Source organism: Lates calcarifer, linkage group LG3 (genome assembly GCF_001640805.2).
Source record: "Lates calcarifer isolate ASB-BC8 linkage group LG3, TLL_Latcal_v3, whole genome shotgun sequence".
In the NCBI taxonomy this organism is placed as follows: Eukaryota; Metazoa; Chordata; class Actinopteri; family Centropomidae; genus Lates; species Lates calcarifer.
The window spans coordinates 7,377,285-7,398,916 of NC_066835.1; the positions used below are offsets into that span (position 1 = coordinate 7,377,285).

Here is a 21,632-nt window from a genome sequence, read left to right on the forward strand (position 1 = left end):
AGCTACATGCATTAATAATGTGCTCAGATTCAAGATCAGAAATAAGAAAGCTCTGATTTAGCACTGCAGGACGTTGTTGTTGCGTTGACATCTTGTGCACACTAACACTGCCATAGATGACCTATACATGCGGCATGCCTTTACGTGGGTGTGCGCACTGAAAGTGTGTGAGCATGTGAGGCTGACAGAGAGTTTATAAAAATGTGAGATATAGCTTGGAGTGGTCAATAAGTCATGCATTAATTAGCTAAATCAAGCAATCTGTGTGTGAGTGCGTGTGTGTGTGTAAATGAGAGTGAAAGAGAGTGAGACTGAGTGTCACAGAGCGCGTGCCAGAAAAAAGAAGGAAATATGTTGGGCCCGTAATGAGCTTGGCTCTGAAATATTCATGTAATTAACAAAGCTGTGATTATGGCTGCAAATGAAAAGCAATTAGAAAAAGTCACATTAACATTAACAAATAAGATGGTGGGGAGCCAGGCCGGTCCACTAACTAGCATGTGCAAAGTTTCAATTAGACAACAGCAACATCAGTCTTGCATTTACCGATATATAATACTTTAAACACACAACTGTACATCAGGCATACGCACTCCACTGCTAATCTAAAACAGATCCAGTCACACCCCAAATCTCCTGTTTCCATGGCAACCGATTTCAATCACATAATTTGGGGGAGAAAATTGCAAAATGGACGTGAGGAGGATAAGCTGTTTGATCCTCTCCACTCTGCTCGACTGTTTCATGCTTTTCATGCAGCATTTGTAAGTGTATCGGCTAATTCTATAGCTGCCACTGTTCACCCAGCACACACACACACATTGTGTCAGTATCTCTCTCTCTATCTATGTGACTGTACAACATCTATACATTTTCCCTGCTCTGTATCAGGTAAGGGCATCAGTGACTTGGCAGATTAGACTGGTGGGATCAATATCAAGTGAAATGAACAGACGGTGTGTGATGTGTGTTTGTGGGTATATGTGCGGTGTGGGGGTTGCAGTTGTAATTTCTAGGGCTATCTCCAAGCATCTTGCCAGTGTTGTGCAGATGTAATCACATGTTTTGATTATCCCCTAACATCCCTGGTGCCTGTTGCATCAGGTTGTAGTACACTGAAAGGACAACATAATAGAGGGACATGGAGGCTGAATGACAGAGAGGAGTGAAATTACCTGTATTCTGAATGTTTAGTGTGACACACTTTGTGTGTACGCACATGAAAATTACAGATATAATTACATTAGAATCTGTAATAAATGTGTGTAAATTTAAATGAAATTGAGCCCTTGAAGCAGCAAATAATAGTATACAGCAAAGAAAAATTGGATATAAATGAGAAAAGAGGAGATGAAGGTTATTAAGCATAATGCAGCCAACAATTTCAACACTACTACATAATAATCTGTTACATTTTCATGTACAATAGCCCTGTTTTGCTGCTCTCTGACATCAATTCATGTCACACAACAGTGGTTCAATCTACTTCCAATTCATGAAAGGATCTTCATTTGCTATGCTGAAAATTCTCTGGTACACTGAGACAGCTTATATTTCCAATAGCAGAAACTTACATTAGTACCAAATGCTATAGTGAATGCCCCTGTGATACTGAAAAGTCTCTTTCAAAGTACAGTAACTATAGAAATTCAAGCCATTTACAGAAAAATATACTGGCCAAGAGGCTGGATTGACAGACTGAACAATAACGTGAAAGAGGGACAAAGTTAACTAATCGGTAATAATAGTATGTTTCTATTCTGAAAAAAAGTATCCTCACTAGCCCAAAACTTACACGTCTTCACACTTCACATGTTGATTTAGGTGCTTGGCCAGTTGTGCTAACAAGTAGCGTCATGCAGTAATATAATGTTAATGTATCAAATAGCAATTTTTACTAGTGAAACCGATTAAGCTGGTAATGAAAAAGGTGACATAGTAGTTCCACAATACCACTGAAAATTAGAAAAGAAGTAGCAACAAAACAGCAAGACTAAATTAAAAAAACATGCATATTAGCAAGGCATTTACACATTTACAAAAAGCTAATATAACATTATAGTTACTTAATCATACTTGCTGCAGTTATAATACTAACACTGCTTTCTGTTGGCTATCTTTTGTGTTAATAGGCTACTGGTAGGAATAAATGGCAGAATAATAAAGGCTGTCAACTGTCTACACCCTCATGCTCATCTCAAGCTTGATCTGAACAGTGGTTTAGAGAACAAGTACAGCAAATACAACTTCTGCTCTGCAGTAGAGAGCATGGGTAGATGCAGTAATGTCAAGGGAACGGCTGGAGTCACAACCATGTATGTATCCCTGCATCTATTTCTGTACTTTCTGTATGTTTTATTACTACAGGCTATTAGTGTTTGGTATTAAGAGGTACTCCATATTTCTCCAGCTGACCTTGAGATAGTATAGCACCTGCAACTGTAACATTAAAGATGGCAACAACTACAGCCTCAAAATGTTGCGTGGCAAAAATTAGACTAAAATGTTATTAGTTTTTGTTGAATACAACTAAACTAAACTTCACACTCTGTGTGAATTCTTCACTGTGCCACTTTCTGGTGTGACCAGCCTTTAAAACTAAAACTGAAATCCAGGTGCCAAACTTAACACTGCAGTCTGCGGAAGTGTGATGAGGTGCTTGTGTGTGCTCACCCCAGCCGAGGCACAGAAAACGCTTGCGAATGAGTCGTGGCCTCATTTTGCCGATGACGGCCAGGTAGGACTGCCACGCCTCTGTCAGCACCCAGCAGAAAGATGCCAAGAAGAAGAAATGCAGGAAGGCAGCAGTCACAGTACAGAGGCCCTAAAGAGAAAACAATGTCAGGCAGAAAGAGAGAGAGATAAAACAGTTGGAGACGTTTTACGAAAAAGTACAAAAAGGTAGTTTTGTGAGAGGTGAGATGAATCATCTCTGAGGACTAGTCAGCAAAGGAAAATGAAAACTCCGCAAAATAAAGAGGACAAAGGGGAAAAGGGAGTCTGATAAAGAACATATTGTGCAGAAAAATAGGAGTTGAAACTGTGTTTTTGATTTTGATCAATACTGACCACCACGCAGTGCTTAGTCAGAGAACTCGGAGTGCTTTATGCCAAAAATGTCAGCCTCCTCTGTGAGAACTCCACTGAACAAACTTTGTCTACAGTTGACCCCTGAGATTTATTTATTTATTTTGATTTATTTATTTATTTTATTTATTTATTTTGTTTTCCCTGGCCCAAGTGTGTTGACGAGATTTGCTGTTGAAATGCAGTTTCAGCAAGTGAGAGAAGAATTTTCTGTACGTTTTCATCTTGTGCATCTATTGCCTTACCTTGCTAAGTGTTTGAGATTGTCCCACCAAAATCAATAAGTTGGAGGCCAGGATAGAGAGGCAGAAATTCACCAAGATGATCGATCTCTCTGAACGGATATACCTACGGAGCAGAGGACGAGTGAGGAAAAGAGAGACGGAGAGAGGACAGACATGTGAGATGAGTATTTATGACAGTTTGACGAACTGAACAGCAACTTTTTGGACACTGCAGAGTCATTAGCTTGATTTTGCCATCTGTCATATGTGTTGCTCAAAAACTAATCACCACCCCCTGCTGCAGTTGAACCATTTGTTCCTTATTAGGCCTCATTGGAGTTTTGGCACAGCAGAGGACGCACATGTACTAGGTAGCCTGAATAGTGCTTGGGGAGTGTGTGACTATAGACACATGCATGATACCATCAAGTCTTTGTGTGTGTGTGTGTGTGCATATGTATGTGTGTGTTCTCACCTCCAGAAGGCAGCATAAATTAGCAGCAGGATGAGCAAAGCGGTGCAGGAAACCCCACAGCCCACCATGAGGGGCACAGAGGGCATGCTGGTAGGACCCATGTCCTGGAGAGAGTGAAAAGGAGGGAGAGAGGAGGGACAGAGAGGGGAAAATGGATAGTTAATAATTATTTACACTTTACATCAGCTTTGCTTCATAGGGGTTTACATGAGAGAGATTTAACATGCAGAGATTACAGAGATTCAACATACATTTATATGGTTACTAGTTAATACTGGCTAAGAGGAACCCCACTACAGAAATTCTGCTCTTCTCTATTGCAAAATTGGACAAGTCAAAATCATTATTCTTTTAATTAGGTGACCAAAGAAAGTAAATCCCATGACAATTTGCCATCTGTACTATCCACCATGTTAAACTTCCTGAACAAAAACATACAGTAAAATGACAACTAGTATTTCCAGATGACAAACAGTCTGCCTGAGAATGTAAGGTTGTCTGTATTATGCAGGGTCATACACAGGGTTAGTTGTTAGTTAGGCAGATAGATGTGTGAAGGAGAGTGATAACTGATGACCTGATACTGCCTGTGTAGATTAAAGTAATTGTTGGCACATTTCCTGCTTTGCACTTACAGTATCTATTAACTCTTACACTCCCTTAGTTGTAATCCCTCTGGTAGACCCTTTTAATTATAGCCTGCTAATTACATGCAATTACCTTTAATTAGAATTACAAGGGTCTGTTAGATGGAGCTGGATAATAACACATAATTAGACTATTCTGAAAGTTGCTCTTTGTTCGAAGTACTGCACCTATCTTGGCTGCTGTGATGTCACCTATGAAACTTTTCCAACATTACCCACAGACCTTGTAATTATAATTACAGTTTCAGTTTACTGTTAAGGACTGACACATGAAGACTTATTCAACTAACCAATCAACTGCCTAGAGCCCCGTATGATGCAGGCTTAAGAATAGCTTCATTTATACCCAGTCTGTACCTATTTACACCCATTGCATGATTTCACATGTACAAGGGTAAAAGCGCTAGACCATAGTGCATAATTAAGCGATTTAGGTCATGATGTACAGTGCACCTCTGCTTTGCTTCTCTCCCGAGGTGTGTCTTTGAAAGGATGAGGAACAGACAAATGAAGCTGCGTGGAGAGCATGCACCCCGCCGCGTCCCAAATGGGCTTGATGTTTGGCCTGCTTTTAAGTTCTCAATCACACAATTTACCTCAATTTACCTCCTAGGGTGGCTAGCCTTCCCTTTCATCCCAAAGATTTATCACTGTACACACAAGGTGTCTTTTACTGCAAATAAAGTACATACTTGCACACAAAGGCATGTCCAGGCAGATGTGCCAAGTAATTGAAAGTCAGTGTTTAAGCTGCAAGAATGTGTGCATGTGTGTCTATTCAAGACGAGCTGAAGGCAGAGGAGGATAGCGAGAGAGAGAGAGAGGACATAAAGAATGCAAACTAAAAAGAAGGAGTAGGAGAGAAATTCAGAAAGAGATGGAGTGGGAAGAGTTAAGAACAAGTAAGAGAAAGAAAAGAGTAGGAGGTGGAAGAAATAGATAGGGAGAAAGAAAACGAGAGAGTCAAAGCTTTCCTTTTAGTGGTTTTCCTTGGCCCATCAAAGGAAGCCAATTTCTCCAGAGGAAAGTGGAAAAGGCTGGAATACCAATACGGCGCGCTCACACAAACACACTGGGAGGAGAATGGAGGTGAAACATAATCAAACTGCCTCATAAGAAAGGAAAGACCCACAAAAAGGGAGAAAGAGGGGATATGACAAGCATCTGCTTCAGGAAAAAGGGAAAGGCCTAGGAGATAGAATGAGAGACAACAGAGACTCACTGTGTTTGATATTATGTAGAGTGGAAGGTCAAAGGATATGCAGGCATTTGTGTTTTTTTGAAGTTTGACAGATCAAACATGGAGGATGCATGGGGAATGGAAAGCACGCACACACACACACTCAAACGAGCCTACTGAATTTCCCCTTCTCTCTCTGTCTCTTCTACTTTGTCTTAGATTAGCCTCTACCAGACAAGTAATGGAATAAATTATACTCTTATTTGTAATTTACCCAGTATACATCCACAAATTGTCTCTCAGCTCTTCATCGTGTCAAATTGTCTGACAGAGTTTTCTTAATTGGTACAATTAGATTATGTGTCTGCGATGAGATTAAGTATCTAATTTCATAATGTGTAAGGATGCTATGAAGGAGGAAATGGAAAAAAAAGGAAAACACCCACACACACTCTCACAAACATTCTCACAAACATAACAGATCAAGCCTGAGGGTACAGTGACACGCAAATGCCCTGCCCTAAATAGATATAGTGATATTATGTTGCATTTGGGGGAGATACGTGCCTGCATTTTGAGTGTGTGAGCTACATGTGTGAGAAGAGAGAAAAAACAGAGAGAGAGACACACACACACACCAGATTAGAACGAGTGTGCTGAGGCTCTGCTGTATATGGCCAGGCTCCCCTGGGCAGCTTGGCTACCATGTGATGGAGAAGATAGCTATTTTCAGCTCAGGAAGTTTAACCTACTTATCTCCTCTCACTGACACTCCTCCTCCCTCCACCCCTACCTATCCTGCTACCACCCCCTCTCCCTCCCTCTCTGTGTCTCCCATTCTTACCACACTTCCTCCTACCTGTCTTACTCACTCTTAGCAGTGGTTCTCTAGTCTCTTCTTTCGCTCCTTGTCCATCTCTATGTTACCACCTCTTTTCTATTAAATCCTACAGTTACAGTGTTGAGACTACATATTACTGGACTTGTTCTTGGTAATTTCACAGATGCATGCTCCACATGAGGAATATAAGAGTGGGTTTAAGTATGTATCCTTGTGTGTATTCAACACCAGTTGACTTACGTAGTGAGTTTGTGTCTCATAGCCCCACATTGTAGGTTGTGAAAGTGCAACGCTATGTTTTCCAAAACAGTGGCATTTTGGAAACTTAAGGCTTTTTTCCCCATAAGTTCTCATATGAAAAAAAAGAGATCCTTTGTAATTGTGTAAACCATGCTTATGGCTAAAGACGACACCTGTAGGAGTTCTGGGAGGCTATATTTAGACACAGCAATACTGTTGTTGGCATGCTAACATGCTGATGTTAAGCAATTATAATACTTATCATGCTCACCATCTTAGTTTAGCATTTAGCACAAAAAACACAATAGACTTCAGCTTTGGAAAAAGTGAAAACTACTTGATTAAAGCTGCTATAATCACTATTTTTATATATTAACAATGAACCAAGTACCAATGAACCAATGGTCATATTTTTGTGAGAACAACCTCACTGGAATACCTCTGCATAAAGAAGGATTTCAGTGTCTTTCAGCTCTGTATGCACTGTATGCTACCTGTCCAGCACCAAATACTGGACAGCTAAGGTAGTATGTAGTATTATAACATGTATAATCACCTTTTAACTTAAAAGGTGACTATACATGTTATAAATGTGTTAACAGCCTGTTTCTGCGGCTCCAAAGTGACTAAAAAAAATCAGTCAATACAGTTTTAAGTTTAGTGTTGTAAAAGTATTGAGTGTTGGTAGGAAATGGGCTGTGAACAGTGTGTCAAGATCACATGCTTTTGACCCAGCTAAAGGTCTAACAATACATTTCACATTACTCCTGCCTTTGGTTTTGAGAGAGAAAAGTCATAACTTGCACATGCCCAGGAGCTCTTTTCAGGAATTGGCAAACACAAGTCATGTTAGGTATTTGAACATACAAACAATATATTAATTTTTCTGCTGAGACCAGTCTCAAGACTCAAAATAAAGGCAGCTGTTTACATTTAGTGCATACATTTGTGGGTATTCATCATCTCTCATGTAGTGTGCTGTTTTTTTTTCTCTCAGTCCCATGTAGGCTGGGGAAATGACGTGCCCCTTGTCAAATGCTGAATAATTCTTGAAGAGATGGCATTTTCAAAATTCAAGATATTTACCTTTGGCTGCCACATGCTTTTTCTTTGTCACCACACAGGTACAGGCACACAAATACACAAGTGCACGCAAGCAGACTGTGCCACTTGCTAATCTAGTGTTCCTGCTATTCAGTGGCCTGTTTTCCTGTCATAGCACTAGGTAAATATAACCTGTGATATACTTCAACTGAATCAATTCCGCTGCCCCTGAAGGGTTCAACTTGACAGGCTCTGGCTTCAGCGGCCTTGAGACAAGCCATACGTCTCCTGTCAATGTGTGACAACCTGGAGGGCTGACATAATGATTTAAAATGTAAAGTCATCATATAAAGTGCTGGCCCTAACCTCTGGTATTTTTTTTTGATACTACAGAGGTTTGTATTGCTAGTTGAGGCCAAATGTAGAGAGCAAAGGCCTAATCCAACACAAAGTTCTGTCTAGGAGCACCAAGATATGACTTTTATTCAGGGCTACTATCGAACCATCTTGGTCGAGTTATAACTACACTATGACAGACCTTGTTGGTTCACACAATTACTGTCAAATTCTAATTATGAGGTCACCAAAGGGGGTAAAACAAAATTTGTATTTAACAGACCACAAAATGAAATCAAAGTTAAAACACATGCTTGAATCTGTTCTTGAGCCCTCACTCAAATAGTTATTCTTGGACTCTGCCTGTGTGTGTGTGTGTGTGTGTGTGTGTGTGTGTGTGTGTGTGCTACTACATCCAAAACAGCATTTTCTGCTCAATTTTAAAATATCCAATTAGCCAGAAAACCTGTCCTTGCCACATCTGCCTCAACCATTATGCATCTTCACCCAGAGAAACACATCTAAATAATTTCACCTGTTTACTGTCATCACTTCCCTTGTCCCCAACTAACCTTCAATTAATTCGACATGGATTCAAAGATTCTAATGCAACTCCACACAGAGTCCCTCATAAATTTAAGGAACCCTCATCTTTTAGTTACACTTGACAAGTGCAAGATATTTGCATACTGTAACCTTGTAGTCTTGCTTCATCTGGGGAAGGCCTTGTTTTCTTTTTAAACACTGTCTCCAGTTAAGTTATAATAGATTTAAAAATGAGGTGCCATCTTGTGGCGCCCCAATCATCCCTATCATCCCTCCACAGTCAAATCAGGCACTTTGGACATTAATAGTCTAAATAATAGACTCGGCTGTGAGATTTTTCCATTCTGATTAGGTGTAAGTGAGCACTAATGACAGTAGAGGAAACAAGATGCAATTCATCTCAAGTAGATCCAATCATCTCCTGAGAATGAATGGGCCAAAGGCAGTTAGTGTGTCAGGTAAAAGAAGCTCTGAGAAATCCTTTACAGGAAAAGCAGACATCACTCCACATACTGTTCTTTTGAGAAATTTGCTTTGATACAGTCACTGGCTTATGAATAAGTTATGGAAACACAAAAGGCATCACCTCTTCTCCATGCCTTTTGTGTTATTTTTCATCTCTTAGCCAGTGTGTGTGTTTTTGTTTGTGTGCTCAGTCTATGCTGGCTGGATCAAGGTCTCAGGTGCTCTTTGAACCACTGACCTTTTCACTCTCATTTCTGTTTACCTGCTTAGGCAAGCACAAGCTATGATCCCCTCTGTAGCTTTGAAAACAAGTTGGAGAGAGAGAGGCACTTGAAAACTGTAATTAATTTGAACACAACTAGGACAGTGGCCTTATGTGCTGACAAAACTGATGCAATGAGGTATAACTCACTTGATTAACTAGAGGCACCAAATGTTAAACTGACTTTTATAAAGCCAATACCTCCTTCAAATCCAAATCCCATGATCCCTGTGAGCACTGTGGAAGCAATGAGTCCAGACATATCCGTAGGGTTTGTATTCCCGCTGCAGTCATTTTGGGAATTAAGTGGCTAGGTTTATTGTATGGCTTCATGACCTCACTCAATCAACTCCTTTTTCTCCCTCTCCCTCCCCTGTTTCTCTAAAGTAACAACCTCTGTCTTGTGTCTGATAGTGAAGGTCTCTCTATAGACACACAGCCAAATAAACACACACATACACACACGGAAATCTCAGAGGCTATAGAAAGTAAACAGGATTAACTGGCTATCCCTCACTCCACTGTAAACGGCCTGTAATGGCAGCACTGCTTCTAAATCCCTCCATCTCTTTCTCTCACCCCTTCCCTCCCTCCCTTTTCTATTAAACATGGAGGTTAATCCTCAACCCCCCTTGTCCCTAGTGCCGTGGCCTAGGATAAGCTGTCAGAGCTGGGCTGCTGATACTCAGCTCTGCTCCAACAGCCTCACAGCCTGGACACAGCATGGGAGTGTGTGTATGTGAGTGTGTGTGTGTGTTGCAGACTTGTAATGCATGGATGCATGCTTGCGTGTGCATTTGTTTTTAAGTGCAAACATCCATACCTAGAGCTGTCTGTGTTTGCGTGTCTAGATGTGGCTCTGGCTTTTTTTTAAATGTGTTGCCAAATTCAATCTGTCTCTCCCTTCTCTTTTATAGAATCCAATCTCCGCTGAAATAAAAAGTTAACTCTGGAGCACCCTAAAGCAACAAAGTGCACTCAGTAGTGGCCACAACAGCTTCTGACTGAGAGCCATTGACACAAAAACACTGACCTATACCTTCCGGTCCTCAGCACTGGGTCTAATGGTGGTACCAGGGGCTGAATGATGAATCGCTAATGACTAACACACTCTTCACAGATGTCACAGATGTCGCAAAAGTCAATGTGTTTTCCCTCCTAGTCCTCTTTCACTCAAAATGGCCGACCTGCTTGCTGTGTTTCAAGGGAAAAGTCAATATTGTTCCGTTGGAAGAGGAGTCACAGAGACCAGAAATAACAGCTTGAATGACCCGTTCAGCTTATAGGTCGCAGCCATCGTGTTTTTCCATATGATGGGAATTAATGTCTCTCCGAGTTCTGTAATAGGTTCCAGACCCCTGTGAAGTAATTCAGGCTTTGAGGGACAAAATAATGAATAACTGCAGTTACTCACCTGAAGGCCATCACCTTATTTTGACCCTCTTTACACTTAATAAAAAAGAATGGGGGGATATCCAGGGGAAGAGGAGAAGGGAATAAAATAATAGCTCCTACAGTATGTTATAGAAATCGCTGTGATCCCAGCAGATTCTCGGAGGTTTACATTTGTGAGATATTATTTGATTATCGATTTCAGAGCCTATACAAGGGTAGGGCATCCAAAATTTAAAGGGCCGGTCGCGTGACTGTCTCAGCTGTACTGCTGGTGTGACTTGGCTTATCCAAATTTGGATGGATTAGATGGCTCGATCCATCCAAGTGAAAGTTCAAAATAGCAGTCACTTGCATCAGTCAATCCAAACTTGGACATAGTGGGGAGCAAAATAGTACCTCACAGTAGGATCCCTTTAACGTTTTGGAACCTTCAACTTGCCATTAATACAGTATATCCCTACTGTGTGACCTGCTTAACACCATTCAATACCAATATATCAAGTAAAAGAGCCAGAATGCTGAAAGAAAAAAAAAGCCCTTATCATCACAAATAATCAAAAAAGTGTTTCAAAGTTCAAGGAGGTGTTTTTGGTGCTCTTGGTTCTTGAAAGTCAAACAATGACATTAGAAGAAGAATCAGAGTAATTTTAATGACCCAACGACTGAGGTCAGTGAAATTCGTTTTTCGTTTCAGCATGGTAGGTAAGCTCAATTCAGCAGTGTCAGTAACATCAAACATAGGCAGATGTCAACCTCATATTAGACATTAAACATCACAATATTAAATATTAACAATGACTCAGTGCGTGACACAGAAGCAGAGCTTGTAGGCAAGCTGCATGCATGTCAGAGCTTAAAATTCCATTAAAGTACATGTACTTTAACTAAGACTGAAATACAATCCTACAGCTTAAATAAATTCATTTTGTGGTTTGTAGTTTTTTAGAGCCACCTGGAATTGGAAAAATTTGATTTTTAAAAAACATAGCTAATGTAATTAGTACTGGTGGCCATAACATAACCCTATAGCGTGGTTACATTATCCAGGACACTACCAGATTTATTATATTTTATACTACAGTGGGTTTTTAGACCTTTTAGCTGAAACAACAACACTTTTAGAGCAGTGAGAGTGAACCCAAATAGTAAAGTTGAAGCTCAACAGTTAAACAATGATCTAAAATTCACTATAAAGCTCTGTAAAGCTGGGGGGAGGTGCAAATGTAATAATTCGTGATAATACTCTGTAGATTCATCACTACAAATGACACCTTTCACATTAGCTCACTATTTTCATACCATCATTTTCATACCATCATACATACTTATTTTAAAAATATAAATTATAGCTGCTTTAAAAGAAAAACTTAAAATGAGTGTTTAGAACCAGCAGCTCCTTCCAATTTGTAACTCTATAACACTAACTGCTATGCGTATCTTTGACTGTGGTCCATCTGATTTTGTAATGTGTCTTTGGAACATGAGAGAAATCACAGCAAAAACACTGGTTGAGATAAAAAGAACACACAAACTCCTCCAGTTCAGAGTACCACGTCCCTGAGCTGTATTTTTTTCATGTTTGATGCAGCATGTACTTGACATTTTTAACAGTGATGTGTTTTGAAACAGCACCAGTGAGTGCTATATGGAAGCACTATTTTATACTGAAAAGCTTACTCAGGTATAGATGTCCACATAAGCTCTTTATCTCAGCAACACTCTGGTTGTTAATGCATTATTACTTAGCACGAACAACATCTCCTTTCCATCTCTCCATCTCTCGCTCTCTCTCCCTCGTTTCTCTCTCTCTTAGCCTTCCCTGCCAGCTGAGACCAGACTGCCTTTTATGTTTGGTTGAACATTTCCTCCCTGAAATCATCCATTCCTCACAATCACATTCTATTTCTGTGACACCTGGAGTTACCCTCCAGTGCTTACCAGGGATCTGCTTTACTGACTCCATTTTCTAAACTAACCATTAAGAGAGGAGGGAAAAAAATCACCCATAGATTCTAGTGTGTAACAACAAATTTAGCTGAACTCCATTTCCTTACACTCCCTGATTATTTAATGTAATCACTGTCCCCGCGGGTATTAGGTGCAAGCAAGCATGGAGACGAATTAACAGCTAAACCTAAAGGGAACATTTTGTGACCACAGCAGTCAAGGAGCTGTGGCGTAAAGTGAGAACAACAACTGAAAGTGTTAACAAGGTGAAAAGGAGGATGAAGGAGGTGACAAAAGTAGGGTGATAAGGAGGAGGAGAGGGAAAACTAATCACATCAGTGGAAAAATATGGCTGAGAAGAAAAAAGGGAGCAAGAAAGTGGGTATAAATAATAAATTGGGTTAGATGTGTATAGAAGGAAGGTGTGAAATAAAAGGGGCGACAATGTGGGACATTATACAGTACAATTAATGTCTGTTAGATGAAGAGGGTGGCTCTGAGAGGAAGGTAAAGTAACAGCTGTCAGGTCTTGGGATGTCCATTAGCGCAATACAGAAGATTGGGTCAATGTATCAGAGCAGGCATTACCCCAAACTCCTAAAAAGCCTTCTTTAATCATGTCAAACACACACCGCAAGCCATGTGAACTATTTATAGAAGCGCAGGTTATGTGCTGCAGGCAAACTCGCACACAGACACAATAAAATCTCTTTCTTTCTCTTGACACCTCTTCTCTCTTCCATCATATGGAAGTAGCTTGCTGAACAACCTGACCTTTCTCAAGTTTTGGCTCAAAAAAGTTCCATAACATGGAGAGTGACAGTCAATCAAGGTATAATCAGACAAGTTAAAGACACCATGATCAAAACTACATCTTATTCTGTGACAAAGTTTTAACGCTGAAGGCTGTGTTCGGGTTGAGCTCATTTTCTTCCACGAAAAGATGCTCATTACAAACTAAGACACCACTCATACCAGCATCACCTATCCATATCTCTCTATAAAGACAATAAATGAGTCTTAGCAGCCTGTTTGCATTTTGCAGTAAAAGCCAACTGACAGGGATGCCAGCTACATAAATGCTTACTGAGGTAACTCATCAACTCACTGACCTGGCCCCTGGTAGTAGTTGCCTTGTTAGCCCCCAAGTCCCACAGAGTACATCAGGTTATGCATTGGTGTGACTCACCGGGTCTTTAGCTTGCTGCGCTAACACGGCGTAGGTGGATATCCTGCTGCACAGGCATTTGGTGTGGACAGTGGTTGACGCGAGCGTTTGGCAGCCTTCTGTGCCCCAGTTTTCTGCGCCAGCTTCCCTGGAGGTGGAGAGAAGTGGGGGGTGGAGGGTGGGGTGGGGGAGTTGTCACAGGGGACATAAACAGTGACTGTGAGACAAATACACACAAAAAACCGTCACATGACCAAACGCGCCTATAGGAAGTTCCAACTCCGAGGGACAGAACATTTCAGTGGATTCACCACCAAGTTCACAGAGTTCATCCATTCACTCTATAGGTTTAACAGGCAGAGCACTCACACACTGACTCACTCTTTTACACTGCTGGCATCATATGCCCATGCCTGTGCCTTGTTCTAAGTCTTCTCTGTGTTAAGCACCCTAAACACTTTCTTTCTAGTCTCTGTTCTTTTCTTCTTTCTATCTCGTCTCCCTTTTCTTTGAAAAATACCCAAAGAGTCTTAGGGCCTTGAGGAAAAATGAAAAGGGTTGTATCAGCTAGCAGTTAACAAAAACCAGTGTGGCTTAATGGGTGGATGGGGGTTATTCAGCACTAAATGGTCAATTGCTTTTACATCCAACAAGGGTAAGAGAGTGCCCAGAATCTCATACAATAGAACCTTACACAATCTACAGCTTTCTCCTCTTCCCTTTATCCCCCCCCTTCATTTCCCTCTAAATGCTATCATTGGAGGGTTGAATACGGAGGTCGATCAATAAGATTCTAACTGAACTAATTACCCTGGCACCGCACACTACACATTGACCTTATGTTTAACCCTGGGTGTACTTCTCTTTTAGTCACCAGAGTCAGGTAGAAACATTGATGAGTGAGATGTTCTGATGGGGTCAAGAAGGCTAGCTTCACGACTGACTGAGAAGCAGCAGGCTTAAAGGCCTTGAAATCATCTTTTCAATCAACTTCCCACTATGAGTAATGAGATTCAACATGAACACTCTATTTTCTGTATAAGCTGCAGCAGTTTTGTTTGATGTATGGAGTAGACATAAGGAGTATTTAGGCACTTCCAGTAGGATTATATGTATAACTATGGTCTAGGAAGCCTAAATAGAGATCACCCATGAAATATCTTCCTAAAATTAAATGGGGTCAATTTGGGTCCAATTTCATCAACATGTCAACATTGCTACATAATTAGCAGCTAGTCAGAGGTAGGTCTATACATAAAATTCCCTCTTATAAAGAAAATCTTTGCTTTAAGGTTATAGAAACATGTCTTGTATTTCTGCTGTTTGTGCTAGAGGGGGCACATAGTTGTCTACATCCTTGTTTGACCAAAAAAAGTTTGGTAATGATGAAGACTACCTTCAGTTGAGGAATGAAAACAACTTTACTGTTGGTGTTTGTTGTGAATAGACTGTAAATTTTATTTGATCATTTTGTTCTTTCCTCCATAAAGATTTGTAGAAAGATATGAAATGCAATCATATCGCAGACAGCACAGTGTACACTGTTCTTTCACTGCTAATGCTTTAGTGGAGAACTTAATTGCCTCCTCTCAAGCTAATAGCGATGAGTACCCTCAACAGCGGATGGAGAGAGAATTGTGTTGTCTGTATAAAGAATAGAAATACGTGGGCCTTGCTTGGCCTGTACTGTATAGCTGAGCACTGCTTGCATCTCGGGGGGAAGATTTGGTTTGACAATTGAACTTTATGAGAAATGATAAGCTGGCTTGTTGCTTGTGGTATTCTCTGTGTCTTCTCTTGAGAAAGATTTTGGATTTTAGCCTGGCCTTTGGGGAAATAAGAGACAAATAGTTTAACATTTTAAAAAAGGGCTTCTAAGATACCCTTGGTTTATGTATTACCTAAAAATAATAAAAAATATGGAACACCTCTTATGTTGCCCTATTGTGGGGATACTCACCTCCCCACCTGACTATGTGTACATGTAAATTAGGGAGACCAACAATTAATATATGCACATATTATGATATTTTTCATAGTTTTCTGACTATATGTTTAATGACTAAATGACAAGAATGTATCAACTTCAATTCTCAAAAGTATATCTGAACGCGAAGGAATGCACACACACACACACACACACAGTCACAAACCCAGATAAACATGTAAACACACACATACACACACAGCAACACTCAATTCATGATGTCAGTAATGAGATGTGAGTACAATTCCCTGAAGATCATCATCTGCACAGTGACACTTCAAAGACTGAAGATCGGAAAACGAGCCACAGCAGTGAAGCTTCAGAGACAGCTTGACAGGTAGCGACACGGTGCGCAGCTTTGTGTGTTTCTACGTGTGGGTCAGAGAAAGAGAGAGAATTGGGAGAAAGACAAGAATAGAAGGAATGAGAGAGTATGCACACTTGTTACTTTTTACGAGAAAATCCTCCAGAGTGTGTAGAGTTTGTGAGGTATTTTTGGTACATTCTTTGGTTACATTTACATTTCTCATAAAAAAAAAAAAACATGTCCATGTAGATTCCACTGTGTTTGTGATGATTCATGTGTTACTATATATGAATATAAACATGTGAGTTTTGTATGTGAACTCCCAACATGTGCAAGTAAAATATTACAAATGGCTTCGTTACACAAATAAAACATTGCATGTGTGCTGTCACTATACATGCATTAATGTACTATGTCCTGCATAGACAGGGAAGTGTTATGTGCTGATTTATGCACTCTGTTTAACTCATAGCATGGTAGATACACAAGTGAAAGCATGCATACTTTCATTTACTAACACAGGCAGTTTGATGACATGCAACAAAGCCACACACATATATCAAGTATTCTATACCAGTCTGGAAGCAGAGAGGAAGTTGGGGTAATGAGAAACTGTCTGACAGCTCGCAATAGGGGGTCGCTGAAGATGACACCACACATGCACAAATACATATTATCTGTGACCTCTTTGTTTTGGCTGTTGAATTTGCAGCTTTTATTGACTGCTGACCTTCATCTGCTTTAGCTGGGTTTGATTGTTTTGATGCCTTTCAGGAAAAAGCCAGCTTTGAATTTTGAAGTTTTATTTCACCCACAACACTGGAACAATTCACTACAGCTACAGCAACACACTGCTGCTGTGAGCCCCGCTGGGCTCATAAACGTATTAGATTATCAGTTGAGCTTAGCTTGTGAGGAAAGATTAAAAGGACATGGCTTTTGTTTTACTTTTGTCATAGCATTTGAATGCAGCCTGGAGCCACTGCAGACTCCTCTTATCATGGAAAACAGGTACCAGATGTACAAACAGGTGTACGTGTCAGTATAGTTGGTTTATAGGCTATGGATCCCAAATGTATACTGCAAAGATATCAACCTGGTATTATCAAAAAAAAAAGAAGAAAAAAAGCTAAGATGTGTAAATATACATAGCATCAACCAGTTTGCTAGCATTGCGATAATCGACACATCTGTTGTTTGGTCTTGACTCCGACAAAGAATAAAGTTTTACTTAATGGATGTTAGAGTTGGCTTCATTTTGACAGGTAGTTATCCCTCACTGCACATGGTGTTTACACAATTCACTGTGATCAACCTGAGCCAAAACCTAACATATATATTCAGCATGACTAAAGATCCACAGGCCTGGAAGTGGCACTGTGAGGCTGGACATTTGCTTCGAGCTCAATGCTATCACCTGACACTGCCATCCCTAAAGTCACATGGTTAGCATGACTAAAAAAGATGAAATCAATAGTGCTAAAGTATTGTTTCTCAACAGCATGCTGAAAAAATGTACAGTGGCCACTGCAGGAACATGGAAGAATGGTTTTCAATTTGCTCCCTAATTGCTTCTTGAATGATGTGGCAGCTGTTAAGAAAAATAGAAAAAATACTTCCTGAACAACAGGGTAAATTGACCTTTTATGCCTACTGAGAAGAAATTGGCACCAACTCTTGACTGAAAGGGTAGTGTGATGAAAGCCACTTGCCCCCTGTTAAGAAACAAAAAAGGTTAAACATGGTTTGAATTCTTAAAACTGAAGGGTTTTATGTAGGGATTTCAGCTGTATGGAAGTGACGGGACATCTGACTGGTGCACAAAACAACCTTTCATCTTTTGCAGGCATGCAATATTACATGTCACTAAAGGTACAGAAAATACAGAACGAAATGTATCATAATCCTAATGATACACTCTGCATTTTTATAGTAGCTTTGAGCAGATATACCATAACAATCTTTTATTTAAAGCAGCTAACAGTTTAAGTAACATTTAACATTTTGTAACTGTTGAAATGTTGTTCTACATAGCAGTCAGTTTTGTGCACTTCATTTGATATTATCAAATTGCATGAACTGCATAGCCCTGTGTCCATTAGTCTGCTTCTCACTGCTGCTCACTGTGGCAAAATGTTTGCCTTTGTGACACCAGTGGTCAGAAGCGCAGACAAAGATATTACGCAGGAGAAAAAGGTGGGAAAAGAAGGGCAAACAGCAATAAATGCGAAGAGATGAAGAATGCATTGAGGGATTTAAAAAAAGTATTTTACACATTGATGAAAATCAATAGCATGTAAATCACAGTCAAATTGCTATAAAATCCTCAGAGGATAGCAGGAATAGGTTTAATATTCAGTGTGTAGATTGTTAAATGCAGTGTATAACCAGTTTTTTAATGTGCTTTTTTTGAAAAGAGAACTTTGAGTATAGTCAATGTCTAATACAGACTGACAGTTGGTGATACACATTGCAAACTACAGCTAATGAGTCATAGACAGAAGGACTAGTGGGAAGGAGAGAGGGCTTGTTGTAGTAGAGAGGGATTTTAAGGATCATGGATACAAGTGGCCTCAAGAGGACACAGATGCACAGATACCAATGTGTTAAAACCTGTCACTGTACATCAGCATCAGTGACACACTAAGGCAACAATAACAACCTTCATGCTGCATTAAGAAGGGGCACATTTATCTGTATGTTTTATATAAATGTTTCTGTTTTTTATATGGTGTCCTGTACACAATTTGTAATTAATGCATGCTTCTTGTCATAGTTAACTGTTGCTTAATGCTGTTTTGTTGGTGATGCACTATTTTGTGCCATTCTTAAAACATTTACATAAAAAAGAACAAATAGAAATCTGAGAATATATATAAAAAACATATGCAATAGCTTAAGCCACCATTGGTGCCTGCACACATTTTGTTTTACTTGTGACATAGCAGTAAAACCACAGGTGTAAATAATCAAATTAATGATGGCTGAGTTCCATTTAGCTGTATCAGTTTCAGGGTTCTAGTATTGTCCATCCTGGCCCACTGTCACACTGGTATGGTTTATTGGGACACTTGAAAAGAATGGCACCATTGCAATCATTTAAGCCACCAGGGATGACCCTACACAGGTGTTTTAACTTATGTCATAGCAGTAAAACCACAGGTGTAAATAATCTAATTAATGATGGCTGAGTTCCATTTCAGTTTCAGGGTCCTGATATGGTAGGGTTAGCATTAGGGTTAAGAATAGAGCCATTGTTCATGTTATAGTACTTTTCTTTCAAGCCATGGTGGGAAAAGCTGCCTAAAAACATAATTCTGTCTTCCTTTAACCTGAGCAAAGGTCTAACGAGCCAAAATAACTGTACTGTCACTAAAATAATTTACATACTGGACATCATTGTCTCCCATTATACTGTAGTAATACTCCTACATTCCCACAATCATGTTATTTTTCTTTGCCTGTACTTAACAGGAGAACACAAGGGTTAGGTCATCCTGGGCTACAGCCCAGCTATCCGTAACCATGTCAAATGCAACTTCCTGTGTTTTAATCTGGCCATGGAACGGTCATGTGTTGTTTCTTAATCTCTTTTTCCCTGTATTTCCTTAAATAAATGTGTAATAAATTGTTGCAATAAATATCTTTTTAAAGAACCGTTTAAAGAACTGTTATTTCTCTCGTAATTTAATATTTTTTCAAGTGCAGTTCTGAATGTTTAAGTGTCTATGACTCTCTTTACTGTGATAGGACTACACTGTCAATAACCATGTGTATGCGGTGCATGTGTAGTGTACTCTTTGTCTGGACAAAGCACTTCAGAGAAATCTTAAGGCCAACTAGAGTAAGTTTTGATCCAGTATTTATACACTTGTGCACAAGATCCAATGTTATTGTTGAGTCTGTCTCAAACAGATAAGGTTGTCAGACCATCTTACCATCTTATGGGACAGCTATTTTACTGTAAGACATACCAAATGTGTCTTATGTCAAAATTTAAATTTTCAGAATAGTGATGGGTCCAACATTCACCAGCGGCAATGCATATTGGCCTTTTACTCTCAATATGGCTAGAAGGCACAGAAGCAATGTGTGCATGCATAAATGTATTTGACCCAGATATTAACTCTGTGGGAACTAAGCTTTGCTGTCTTCCACTGACTGATGTAAAGACGGGTCTTATAACCACAAGAACATGCCGCAAGATTATCTGAAGCTTGCTGTGATGTTTATGTGCAAGACTGTACAGCTTATGTTTCTAAATGTTATTTCTGTTGCGGTGACTAAAACATGAAATATTTCATTTGATTCTCATGCATATAGAGCAATTCAGGGAAAAATACATGACTTAGACATTCCTTCTCATACCTGCAGTACTATTGTGGCTGGATGGATATGAAACAACAACAACAACAACAACAAAAAAATTAATAATGAAATGGGAAGCCATCAAAAGGCCAGAGATATGAATACTCTGAGATGTTTCTATATCGATGGTACAAAGTTTACAATGCCATTATTCCTCTGGTACATGTTAATTGATTTCAAATTCACTTACTTTTAAATGGACATTTGAATAGGTCTTTAAGACACATTTACTGTCCTGCCTAATCCTAGTTGTCTCTTGGCTCATGTCATCTGAGGATGTCACACGAAACCCTCCTTCGCACTTCTTCCCCTATTTTCGTGTCAGTAGGATGCTTTGTCATTGACCTCCACTGCCCTAATCTGCTCTCTGCCATGGCCATGGGCTAATTTATAAGCTTCTTTACCGGGATTATCTTTCTTCCTGGTGTGCGAGCTATTGAGCCAACAGCAAAAGCAGAGATACAGGTTTCGGCTACATCCATAAATGGCCTGCCGCTCTGACTGCCTGCCTTCTGTGTTAACATGGACACGCTGCATGGCTCTGAAGAAAGTGGCTTCTGAAGAAAATGGATTAATGCATAATTCTGATTCTGAAAAAAAGTATTCAAGTTTTTGGGACATTTTGCAACCAGGTTTTCAAATGTTGTGTCTCTTAGGAAATGTAGAGAATTTCTCTGCAAACTGAACATTTGCTGAGCATCTTACCAGGGGTTACACAGGGATGCTTAGGGCCAAAGGGGCAACTCTGATTCTCATAAAGCGCTAACTCACTGCCCTCCCAGCCTACTTTCAGCAGCACAAGAGAAAAGAGGATAATGTGCAAGTCAACAAGATAAGCATATGGCAAATACAGCACTTAACCTTAGGTTGCATATAACTCCCTGTAAGAGTGTATTTCCAGCACAAAATCATTAGAAGATAATACAACAGTCATAAAATGACCTGGAATATATTTTAAGAATGGTGAAACATTTTACTTACCTAGAGGCTCTTTAATGCTACACATCCAGGAGTGATAAATGTATTCCAACTGCCAGCAGAGGACAAGTCCTCTTCTTCACAATCTGAACTTCAAAAGTAATGCTACAACTTCATCATGATCTAAGACTTGGC

The 21,632-nt window shown here is 39.8% G+C and overlaps 1 protein-coding gene across 6 annotated transcripts in view; it reads right to left on the reverse strand.

Moving 5' to 3' along the window:
* adgrb2 (adhesion G protein-coupled receptor B2) overlaps positions 1-21,632 on the reverse strand; it is a 202,170-nt gene that overhangs the window by 42,039 nt on the left and 138,499 nt on the right. For all 6 annotated transcript variants that reach the window (XM_051065750.1, XM_051065748.1, XM_051065749.1 and 3 more), the window contains 4 exons: positions 13,879-14,005; positions 3,787-3,890; positions 3,333-3,435; positions 2,674-2,824 (listed from right to left, as the gene is read on the reverse strand). In XM_051065750.1, coding sequence (XP_050921707.1) covers positions 2,674-2,824; positions 3,333-3,435; positions 3,787-3,890; positions 13,879-14,005 — 485 coding nt within the window. The remainder of the gene's footprint in view (positions 1-2,673; positions 2,825-3,332; positions 3,436-3,786; positions 3,891-13,878; positions 14,006-21,632) is intronic.